This window comes from Panthera uncia, chromosome B4 (genome assembly GCF_023721935.1).
Source record: "Panthera uncia isolate 11264 chromosome B4, Puncia_PCG_1.0, whole genome shotgun sequence".
NCBI classification, from domain to species: Eukaryota; Metazoa; Chordata; class Mammalia; order Carnivora; family Felidae; genus Panthera; species Panthera uncia.
Window position 1 is genome coordinate 6,845,151 of NC_064809.1, and position 12,542 is coordinate 6,857,692.

At 42.6% G+C, this 12,542-nt stretch overlaps 1 protein-coding gene across 2 annotated transcripts in view; it reads right to left on the reverse strand.

Annotated features, from left to right (window-relative positions):
* Positions 1-12,542, reverse strand: part of KIN (Kin17 DNA and RNA binding protein) — a 36,815-nt gene continuing 24,273 nt past the window's right edge. Inside the window, exons 9-13 of one of the 2 annotated variants that reach the window (XM_049626803.1) lie at positions 11,914-11,964; positions 8,827-8,895; positions 7,825-7,924; positions 6,068-6,168; positions 1-1,866 (exon numbers count right to left, since the gene is read on the reverse strand). In XM_049626803.1, the coding sequence (XP_049482760.1) occupies positions 1,804-1,866; positions 6,068-6,168; positions 7,825-7,924; positions 8,827-8,895; positions 11,914-11,964 (384 nt within the window). In that variant the 3' untranslated portion in view covers positions 1-1,803. The remainder of the gene's footprint in view (positions 1,867-6,067; positions 6,169-7,824; positions 7,925-8,826; positions 8,896-11,913; positions 11,965-12,542) is intronic. The other variant, XM_049626804.1, reaches the window with a different exon arrangement.

Consider the following 12,542-nt stretch of genomic DNA (forward strand, 5'->3'; position numbering starts at 1 on the left):
CTACTGACATCGCCCCGTTACTGCATCTCGTGCTGCCGTCATCTTCCGGTTCTGTTCGCGGGCGGGTCCTCCCGCCTTCTGACGACAGAATTGATCAGCAATCCCTGATGCTAAGTCCGAGAGAGACGGCCTAGGGGCTGGCGAACCACCCAGGTCTGGCCCATCTCACTATTCCAACCCTTGCCCGTGGAGTGATTTGTCCCGGCCTCAGTTCCAGTCTTCTGTCTGAACCAGGGGAGAAGGGGGAGACAGGAGGCCGGGGACGCTGGCGGTCATCTTGCTGTCGAGAGGGGCTGAGAGCACGGCCGACACAGGCCAAGCCGGGGCCGCGGGAGCCAAGCCCGACCAGGCTGTTTGCACCCTGGACCCCACTGCAAGCCCGGATCTGCTCCTTCTGTCGCATGAGCCATCAATTTATTTATTAAAAAAAAATCCATATATATATACATATATACATACACATATACATATATATGTATATTTTTTACATAACCTAAGTATTCGCTGAGTTTCTTGTCTTCTGCATCCCTAAATAATACACTGATCTATTATTTAAAAATGTACAGTTCAACACTGTCGATGGGATTGTAAAATGGTACAGTCACTTTGGAACAGGCTGGAAGTTCCTCAGAATGTTAAACATGGTAGGGGTGCCCCGGGCGGGGCGGGGGGTGCTCAGTCGGTTGAGCGTCCGACTTCGGCTCAGGTCATGACTTCACAGCTTGTGAGTTCGAGCCCAGCATCGGGCTCTGTGCTGACAGCTTACAGCGTGGAGCCTGCTTCGGATTCTGTGTCTCCCTCTCTCTCTGCCCCTCCCCTGCTCACACCCTGTCTCTCTCTCTCTCTCTCTTAAATATAAAGAAACATCATCCCATGACTTACAGTCAGGCTCTGCAGCTCCGTTCCCAGGCACTGAAAACGTATGAACACGTGTCCACAGAACATCGTGCGCACAAACGTTCACAGCAGCATTACTCCTAAGAGCCCCAAAGCAGACACGACCAGAATGTCCGTCAACTGACAAACGGATTTTGACGCTGTGGTGGACCCATACGGTGCTCAGCAATAAAAAGGAGGGAAGCACTGGTACACGCTACAACATGGGTGCACGTTGCAAACACAATGCTCCACGGAAGAAGCGACTCGTAAAAAGACCACCTGTTGTTACGATTCCACTGATATGAAATGTCCAGGACGGGCAAGTCCCCGAGACCGAAAGTAGACTAGTGGTTGCCAGGGGCTGGGGAAAGTGGGAGGACAGGGAGAGACCACGGGCACAAGGTTTCCTTCTGCGGCGATGACAATGCTCTAAGAGTAAATAGTGATGATGGGTGCACATCTCTGTACGTATACTAAAAGCCACCGAACTGTACGTGATACCGTGCGTGAACTCTATCTCAATAAAGCTGAGACTCTATAGTCTGACTTTTTAAAGTGTAATTAGATTTATAGTTCAACGTTACCACTGCAACTATAGAGTATATGAAGGATTTGCTCTACACGATTCTAAATTGTCTTATATAAAACACTTTACGATAACATTCTTTTAATGAAGATAAAAAATCTTTAAGGCAATATTACAAAGGAAACCAAACCAGTAAAAACAAAATTACATTGTTTTGATACTTCATGAGACATAATTCGATTTTTCTATAAGCTTAGCTGAACAACTATACAGTAATATTTAAATAAATCCATTTGCTTTATACAAAAGAAACACCCTAACACAGTAGAGTCTTATAATGCCTTGGTGAACACCAATTTGATGCTTTAGGATTTTAATGTGTTAACAAATTTTCAAACTCAGGCAAGTTTAGAAATGTCTTCATATTGAATTCCTTCGACTCTGCGTCCTTTTAAAGGGCCCTACAAATTAAAATGATTGAAGAAAAGATTAAAAACACACATATACTTACAAGACAAGAAAATGACACCACACTTAAAGATCCAAATTTGTCTCTCCCATACCCCTACAACACCATTACGGCAGCTAACATTTCCGTACGACTGTGACTTTTAAAATATTCTACGGCCTTCTCATTAGGAAGCGCCACGGTTTCTTCGATGACGTGTGAAATGTGCTATCCCTACACGTTGTGGCAGGCACCTGCTGGCTGTTCCGTATCTCCTCTGCTCCCTGGACACTTTCCCTGGCTCCCTATGGGGTGAGGTACGGTCATGAGATGGAGCTCCAGCCGCAGAGGTGAACAGAAGTGACGCGGGCCACCTCCAGGCCAGGCTACGCTGCCCGCACGTGCAGCCCAGCACGCTCGGCCTTGGCCTGTCTGAAGCACAAGAGCGCGGTAAGTATAAAAGTCACTCGGTGAAGGTGACGGAGACACGAGCTGGAAGAATCCCGGGCTCCTCACAAATGGCCCCTTGGAAAAGAGCTGTTCCTGGGGCGCCTGGGCGGCTCAGTCAGTTGAGTGACTTTGGCTCGGGTCATGATCTTGCGGTCTGTGAGTTCGAGCCCCGCGTCGGGCTCTGGGCTGACAGCTCGGAGCCTAGAACTTGCTTGGGATTCTGTGTCTCCCTCTCTCTCTGACCCTCCCCGGTTCATGCTCTGCCTCTCTCTGTCTCAAAAATAAATAAACATTAAAAAAAAATTTTTTTTAAATGATGATGATGATAATGACTCTAACCTTGAAGTGAGATTTTCACGTTGTTTGTGAAGAATCACACCTTCCCTTAACAATGCTTTTAAAAATGCTATTCTTTTTAACATATAATAATGACTGTATTCGATGGAAACAAGTTCCCAGATAAAGCATGACTCAGGTTGCCTCTTTCATTATCAAGTGTGAAGGCCCACGGTCAGGTAGGCTTTTATGAGAAGAACACAAAATCGGGGAGTAAGAAGGGAGCCGCTCATTTGGTCAACTAGGCAAACAGCTGGGCTAAAAGGCTGAGACTTTCTGAATAACTCATCAGCTATTTAAAAATCTGCCGAGGGGCGCCTGGGTGGCTCAGTCGGTTAAGCATCCGACTTCGGCTCAGGTCACGATCTCGCGGTCCATGAGTTCGAGCCCCGCGTCAGGCTCTGGGCTAATGGCTCAGAGCCTGGAGCCTGTTTCTGATTCTGTGTCTCCCTCTCTCTCTGCCCCTCCCCCGTTCATGCTCTGTCTCTCTCTGTCTCAAAAATAAATAAACGTTTAAAAAAAAAAATTAAAAAAAATAAATAAATAAAAATCTGCCTAATAAACGAGTAAATTTCAAAGACTTTGATACTGATGCTATAATTGAAGACGTCGGAAGGGATAAAAACAGCAGGAGAAATCACTCGGGAAGTTTGTGTGTTTCACGGCAACGACTTGAAGCAATTGTGGGGACGTACACAAGTGCACACACGCACACACAAACACATTTCTTTTAAATGGGGCGGGGCAGGCTGCCAAAGGAAAAACAATACGCAGGTTTCTTCGAAAAGTACCTGCCGCTTCACAGTCAGCCAGCCTCTTGTGGGCACGCCTCCTAGTCCTACCCCAGCCCAGCTCTTTAAGCCACGCAAGCTCAGAAGGAAGGCCCAAGTGGGGTCACGGCGAGGGAGGAAAGAAACGAGTCCGTGAAAACCAGACTAACCCGAAGGTATCTGGATGGAACCCAGAAAGCCCTCAGTGCTAATTAGTTGTTTTGCGTCTCCCTGAGATGAAAACACGAGTTGAGGCGGGATCTAAATTGGATGCTACTATGAATTTAAAAAGTGCAGGAGAATCGTTTCCAAGGAAATGCTAGATGTTCCATGACCTTATGCTGCCTGAGTCAGAGAGAAAAACGGGAGTTAAAAACAAAACAAAACAAAACTCAATCTATTAATTTAGTCAGATGGAGAACTTTCTCAGTAACAGAGAGATTCCTTTTCCTTTTCTTCCCTTCTATTTTTTGTCAGTCACAGTTGCTGAATTCGTGTATACAGAGACTGGGAAAAAATGCTCAATTTACTTAAATGTGGTTTCTCTCAAATAAGGACCCACCTGATTTTCTGGAACACAGTCCAGAGATGGGTCTAGATGCCTCTGACCCCCTTCAGGCAACACACGAAAGTGGGCAGTTACGAGCCCAAGTCCTGGAGAGCGCTCAGGACGGTCACCTGACTCTCTGCGGGGTCTCTTATCCCACCCCCCACATGCTGACGCTTCCTACACTGGGTGTGAAAATGGATTTCACTTGGAGAGTCCCTGCCCCATCATTCAGAGTTCCAAAACGCATTAGGCGGTGACGGAAAAGCCTGTTTCAGGCCCTTCCTTCCCTCAGGAGACGTCTCAGGCCTCACTGGGGCGCCCACAGACTGTCAGTGAGCCATCCAGTCTACTTCAGTCAACAACTTGACCTGTACATCAGATTTCCAGAAATTACTTCACTGATCTCTACCTTTTAATCCTTTATGAAAGAAAGGAAGGACTATTTAAAATAGTGATCTCTGGGGGTGCCTGGGTGGCTCAGTCGGTTAAGCGTCCGACTTCGGATCGGGTCATGATCTCACGGCTTGTGAGTTCGAGCCCCGCGTCGCGCTCTGTACTGACAGCTCAGAGCCTGGAGCCTCTTCAGATTCTGTGTCTTTCTCTCTCTGCCCCTCTCCCGCTCACAGTCTGTCTCTCTCTGTCTCTCAAAAATAAATACACATTAAAAAAAAATTTATGGGAATGCAAGCTGGTGCAGCCACTCTGGAAAACAGTATGGAGGTTCCTCAAAAAACTAAAAATAGAACTACCCTACGACCCAGCAATTGCACTACTAGGCATTTATCCAAGGGATACGAGTGTGCTGTTTCGAGGGGACACATGCACCCCCATGTTTATAGCAACACTATCAACAATAGCCAAAGTATGGAAAGAGCCCAAATGTCCATTGATGGATGAATGGAAAAGAAGATGTGGTATATATATACAATGGAGTATTACTCGCCAATCAAAATGAATGAAACCTTGCCATTTGCAACTACGTGGATGGAACTGGAGGGTATTATGCTAAGTGAAATCAGTCAGAGAAAGACAAAAGCCATATGACTTCACTCCTATGAGGACTTTAAGAGACAAAACAAATGAACATAAGGGAAGGGAAACAAAAATCATATAAAAACAGGGAGGGGGACAAAACAGAAGAGACTCATAAATATGGAGAACAAACTGAGGGTTATGGAAGGGGTTGTGGGAGGGGGGATGGGCTAAATGGGTAAGGGGCATTAGGGAATCTACTCCTGAAATCATTGTTGCACTATATGCTAACTAATTTGGATGTAAATTTTAAAAAATAAAAAATTAAAAAAAAAAAAAAAACCTTAAAATAGTGATCTCTGGGCTTTTCCCGTCATTAATTCTGATTCTATATTCCCCGCTAATTGTATGTCGAATTGAGTTTTATACTGGATATGAAAGAAAAAAGTCAGAATGTGAAACTGTACATATTGGATACAATTTTGTAAAATACAAAGACTGAAAAGGAACAGGTCAAAATATTAAAGGGAGTTATCTGGCTGGAGAATTATTGGTAATTTTTAAAGTTATTTATATTAAATTGTCTTTTTCAGGTCTTAAAACAATAAGCATTGCTATACTGGATGCGTCCCACCCAGAATTCACAGCTGCAACCTAACGCCCAGTGTGACAGTATCTGGCGGGCGGCCTTTGGGGAGTGATTAGGTCATGGGGGTGCGCGCTCATGAATGGATTAGTGCCCTTGTAAAGAAGACCCCAGAGGGCTTTGTCCCTTCCACCATATGAGAACACATGAACCAGGAAGTGGGCCCTCACCAGACACCAAGTCGGCCAGTGCCTTATTCTTAGACTTCCAGCCTTCGGAACCGTGGAAATTATTTACTTATCAGCCATCCAGTATATGGTATATTCTGTTACACCGGCTCAAGTGGACTAAGCCACATATGCATTTCTTTTAAAATCAGAAAATACAATCCTTCAGCAATGGCAGAGTTACAAAGACTAAGCTTACAGATTTCCAAACAGGAGAGAAGACAGACGACAAACCCCAGCTCTAAAACAAAGACCAACCCAATGAAAAAACTATGGCACATTTTTAAAGCCCTTTAGGAATTTCTCTGTGGAAACGTACTTACAGTTTCAATGACTATGGTAGCTGAAAAAGTCTTCTCATTGATGGATTCTAAGGTACCTTCATTTCCTCTGTAGCCTCCATTTAAAACGAGAATTCTTTTTCCTACGATAGAATAGAACACTGAATGCAAAGAAATGTTTGCTTCTTTCTTCTACTTTGTTACAGCAAAATGCAATTACAGTGAATGAACAGAACAAAAAACAAAACCCCTCTGAGTTCTTAATCATTTCAGAACTCTGCAATACTCTAAAGTATAGTCTGGAGATACTCTGATCGCTATAGCATTCTAAGACTCCTCACGTTTTTTTCCACTTGTCAGAGGAAACTTAATCTGCAAGGAGTGGAAGGGAAAATGTTCAGAGCCCAGAAATCATTAGAAAGAAATTCAGACTGGGGTGCCTGAGTGGCTCAGTCGGTTAAGTGTCCAACCTCAGCTCAGGTCATGATCTCACAGCTTGTGAGTTCGAGCCCCGCGTCAGGCTCTGGGCTGACAGCTCAGAGCCTGGAGCCTGCTTCAGATTCTGTGTCTCCCTCTGTCTGCCCCTCCCTTGCTTGCACTCTGTCTCTTGCGTTGTCTCAAAAATAAATAAACACTAAAAAAAAAAAAAGAAAAGAAAAAGAAAAATTTAGATTGCTTTGGCTCTTACTATGAGGGAGTCATTCTATTTCTAAGTATCTTCTTAATAGGGGAGAAACCATATGTCCATATAAGGACTTGCGTATGGATATTCTTGGAAATTTTATTTGCAACAGCCCGAAACTGTAAACAAGACAAATGTCCATCAACAGGTGACTGAATGAACAAGAAGTAGCATATCCACACCGGGAAACACTACTTGGCAACAGAGAGAAGTGAGCTATAGACACATACATGTGACAACAGGCACGAATCCAAAATAATTACACGTACTGAAAGATCCAGACCAAAAAACAAGACACATGGTATGGTTTTATTCATACAAAATTCTAGATAGAAACAAACTGATCTATAGTGACAGACAGCAGAAAGGTGGTTGTCTTGGGGACATGGGAGGCAGCAGTGGAGGAGTGGCAGGGAACGATAAAGGGGAGTGAGGAAATTGGGGGGGGGGGGGGTGATGGATACATTCATTATCCTGATTGTAGGGATTGTTTTAGAGAGTATTCGTGTCTTAAAACTGATCAAATTGTATATTTTACACAAGTGCAATTTATCGTATGTCAATTACATCTCATTAAAGCTAAAAAATTTCTTTTTTTTTCAACCATAAAATGAGTTTTATTTTCCTGGGAAAGAATAAAGGACCTGATAAGCAGTTTTGGAGACTAACACGATCACTGTGCTGTCACTATGAAGGGTGGGGTCAGAGGCAGGCAACCCAACCGAAGAAGCATTCGAACGAGATATCAGAGTTACTCAAATGATAAAGACCATTAAGCAAAAGAAAAAGCCAAACAGCAGAGACTTTTACTTTACTACCTCAGGCAGCTGAAGAGATATATTAATAATAACCCGCGTCTGAGTGACTTTTTTTCCCTATGAGTTTGTATTTTGCTTTCAGAGAAAAACGATCTTAGGAAGGGAAAACTTATTCATGCCACAAAAGCGCTTTTGCAGAGGACTGGTAAACCCACTGTGTCACCTGAAATCAAGAGCATCAGTTACACTGAAAGGAAACCCGTCTACAACTACCCAGTAATGTCAAAAAACTATGGTTTTAAGGATGGAATCACTCATTTCGATAGCATACAGGTTAAATGGTCTGCAGAAAGATTTACCTGGTGCTGGAATTACTGTTTCTAAATGAGTCTGGTCAAGTTTCAGCTTGTCTCCGGAGTCGATCATCTTGACGACAGCTGTGTATTTGTCAATTACTTCCTGTCATGTGAAATCAACACTTTTATAGTAGCAGAAATATGCGAACACAAATGTCAAAGGACAGAAACAGGTAAGATGAAAACAAACGGCATTCCAGTCAAATGGGAAGAGTAACTCCTCCTATCAATGACACTATTTTACAGACTCCATATACGACTTCTATGCTTCTTAAAATTTGTTTAAATTTCACTACATTTTCCACTTTAGTTCCAGTCTATTTAAGACACAGTTTTACATATTGGTTTCAGGTATACAGGATAGTGGTTCTATGCTTCCTAATAAAGAATTCAGTTCAAGGCCAAGTGAGGCTTTTCATCTGCAAAGAATAAAAGACTGGTCGGTGTTCTTAGAACAAGACTTTGATACACACAGTGAGAGGGACAATGCTCAGCTTCGAGTACAATACAAGGGCACTTACGCACGCACAGTGCTGGGTGCCAGAATAAAACTCTTAGGGGACGGCAAAGAGGGAAAAGGACTGGAGCGCTGATTTTCAAATTTTCAAATCTTAGAGCGGCTGAAAGTCTCCCAGGCAAAACACAACAAGGAAGCCCTCCTTGGAACTCCAGGCACATAATCATATTTATTGCCCATTGTTAACAAAGAGGATGCATCTCACTGATTAGCAAGGCCTGCACAGTGAGTGAGGGAGTTTACGTGGCACCCGTGGGACTTCATACATATTGTTTACTCCAGGAGGAAAGCACACGGTATGTATAAATATAAATTACGGTTGCAAAGGAATCATATTTCCGCCAATTATGAAGTCAGCTCTCCTTCTACAGAACCATCAAGAACCTCAGACACAATGCTTCTGCCCTGAGGACTTGACCTTTCAGGAATACCAAAAAGGCTTTATTCGGTCAATTTCACAGAGTCCACTCACAGCCTCACAGCCTTACCTTAACAACACCCTTTCTCTTATGATATTTCTCTCCGAGTTTTTTGGTTATAATTTTCACAATGATTTCCTAGAAAATAACAACAAAAAAATAAAGATGAAAGACAGAAGTTATCTTCTCTGTTTCACTCCTTCATTTAAACCATGCTCGCCAAAAATCATAGCAAAGTGTAACTGCTCTGCTAAGGAAAAAATCCGGGTGTTCTAAGCCTTTCCAATCATGGCAAAACGTTCCCTGAGTGACCTTTTATTTCTTCTTTCTCCCTTTATTCGATATGGTTACCGAGAAGGAGAAAACACCTGTCTCGAGGCTGATTTCCACACTGAAGGTCCCCTGAAATCTAGGACTTTTCACCTGTCAGTCTCAACCCTGTTAATCCAGGTCTTTCAGAGAGAGCTGCTTTCTTTCCATTCAAAGAAGTGAAAGGTGCCAAAGATATTACACCGTTGGTGTTCGGTGCTGGTAAAAACTCGGATGGCAAGTCTCACTGGGAATTGCAGGGAAATGTCTTTGAGCTTACGCATGACATTTTTCCAGAATGTTCTCTTCTCGTGATGTTACTCTGAATTTTTGATACACACAGGATTCTTCCAGATTAGCTCCAGCTAAAAGTATCGTTCTTCTGAACATCTAATTCTCAAGTGGGAGAGAAATCTAGGCTTATTTCATATTTGTGCATTCTGGGTTTGCTTCTTTATCATCATGTTGCTGATTTAGATTAGCTGTCTAATGGCAGATTGGGAAAAATAAATCGCCTGACTTCATGCTACAGTCACTATAGCGATTCTGAATTTGCTACTTCAAGTGAATATAACAGAGGTACTAGATGGTCACGAGTACTTCACTAAGCCAGGCCAAAAATTATATTAATCAAAATTCAGTGAGGACTTTGGGGGGAGGGTGTGGAACTGTAGAAAGACATGCTTAAGAGAAAACGTGAACGGTCTAAGACTTTCTAAGTGAAGCCAAATGATGCCAAAACAGCTTCCCTGACTTAATCAGAGTATTTCTGGCCTCAATTTCTCAAAGGCCCTCATGGGTACACACTCATAATCTGAAGCTAACTTATTACATCACTGGGCTTACTGACACTTGCTCACACAATAGATCAGTTCAAAATATTTCTTTACTCAGTTTAAACACTAAAGCTCTCCGATCTAGCTTGAGGGACTGCTGGTTATTTTAACAAACATACTGCCCATTTCAACATAAGAGACACATGGAATCATCATGGCACTGTTGGCTGACCCTCCCTTTGAATGTAACACTCCGTAAGAGGAAGTAGGAAGAGAATTTGAATAATCTGTTATAAGAGAATTATCAAACAGGAAATATAATTGAATTGGAAGTATTATCAATGGGAAGAGAATTTTTGGACTAGCTAAAACGTAGAAAGCGTTGTCTTTTTTTTTTTTTTCTTTTGCTTTTGGTTTCCTTTTTCCTTTTAACCAATGGTTCGTAAAGAAGGGCGTACATCAGAATCACCTAGGAGACTGATGAGAATATGCATTTCACCCCACGAGATGGGATGGCAATAGTAGGAAAACATATGTAATTTGGAAAAAACACTTCTCTAAAGATTTGTGAATTACTCTCTGGGTAAGAACAATTGCTTTCAGGAAAAAAAATTGTTTTTCTGTTTTTCTTCCTTTTCTTTTTTGAGAGTGAGAGAGAGAGAGCACGTGAGTGAGCAGAGGAAGGAGAGAGACCCTTAAGCAGCCTCCATGCCCTGTGTGGAGCCCGACTAGGGGCTCTATCCCACGACCGTGAGATCATGACCTGAGCTGAAGTCAAGAGCGGGAGGCTTAGCCAACCGAGCCACCCAGGCGCCTCTCGACTAAATTCTTGATTACATTTTCATAGACAGTAATCAAACTATTAATATTCAAATGCTAGCTACTGTGATGGAGAAAACACACAAAACTTCCCTTCGGCCCATCCCTTACTAATCGTGACCGACCCGTGCTACAGCCGGGGAGTCCGGGCGCCTGAGACATCACAGGAAGCAGCACGTTCACTCGCTCAGAGCACAGCCTGCCGAATGAGACTGCCAGAGAGAGCTGGCTAAGTGCTTATTCTGCGACCCTGGGGAAATCCCCCAAATGCTTTCTGCCTCAGTTTTCTCACCTGTAAAATGGGAATCATAACAATAACTACCTTACAGGGCTCATATAAGAATTAGTTGAAGTGATTCATACAAAGGATTCATTCACTATGTAACACAGTAAGTATTTCCATGTTAGCTGAATTACTGCACGATGCTTCCTGTGGTCACCGGGTGGAAATGCCTCCCAGGTAGAAGACCACAGACTAAGACATGAAATCACTGATCTGAGTTTTCAAGCTAGAGGGAGAAGGACCACGAAGACCTGAATGAGAGCTCACGACTTCCTGACTATCAAGGTTATTATTAACCTTATGTTTCTAATCAAAATTATCTAAATGACACACTCTCACTACCTTTCGGACTCCTGTCACTGATCAAACCAGCTTCTCAAAGAATAATGAAGGCACCCTGAACGTCTTCCGAAAATTTCACATCTAAGCTCAAAACAGAGCATCAGCAAACTATAATAATTTCTGGCAATTATTTAAATATTTCAAAATTATTATCTTAAAACAATAGAACAATAAATACACAATAAAACACAAAGCTCTACTTGAGTTTGTAAAATTAAAACCACCTTTGTTCAACAAAGTACCTAAAGGGATAATCTAAGTTCAATAAGCTGCAAACTGAAAACAAATACTTCTGCTTTCACAATTCTACATTTCAGCCCCATTTCTGAAAACACGACCCTTGTCTTCTAGCAAACACTGGAAACGATTCCAGGCTTCAATTCAAGATGTCCACAAACAAATCTGGCATTAAACTCAAGGAGTCTCACCAGCCTATAAACAGGAAGTTACTCTCTAGTACAGGTGTAACTGATAATTTAAGATCGGATGAAAAGAAAAGGCAGGAAGGTCTATCCATAGGATTTAAGTATGTTTGAGAAACTTAAGTCATTTATACCAAATGCTCTTTGAATCATTCGCTCTTTTTAAAAAGCGTTTAGAACTTGAGAACTCCAGCTGAATACGTACAGGCTGTAGCCAATAGTCTGTTCGGGTACTTCTTTTCCTTTCCTCCTCGATCTGTAGAACACATAAGACATTCACAGAATTCTCTCATTAAAATCCTTAATTTATTTCAAATACCATTCTATTTAACAAAAGAACACCATAAAACATATGCCTGAAAGGGGCTCCGTGTAACGTACAAGCTCTGACAAATACAAATAAACTTTTTTTGCAATTAATTTTTGATTTCAAAAAAACACTTGGGGGACACCTGGCGGGTTTAGTCTGCGAAGCGGGCTACTCTTGATCTTGTAGTTATGGGTTCAAGCCCCATGTTGGGTGCAGAGATTACTTAAAAATAAAATGTTTAGAAAAAACAAACGAACTTGATTTGATAACAACATGTGATAAAGCAAGTCAACTGACCAAGAAAACAAATACAAGCGGCCTCTACTTGGTCAACACTTCAAGGCCATCTGCCAGCGCTATACTGCCCCCTCCCTTCTTCCCCCCACGTGACTGTCATGAGCTGGAAAACAAGCAATGTTTTTGTGGTAAAAACATAACACGGGGTGCCTGGGTGGCTCAGTGGATTAAGCGTCCGACCCATGACTTCAGTTCAGGTCCTGATCTCATGGTTCATGGAATCGAGC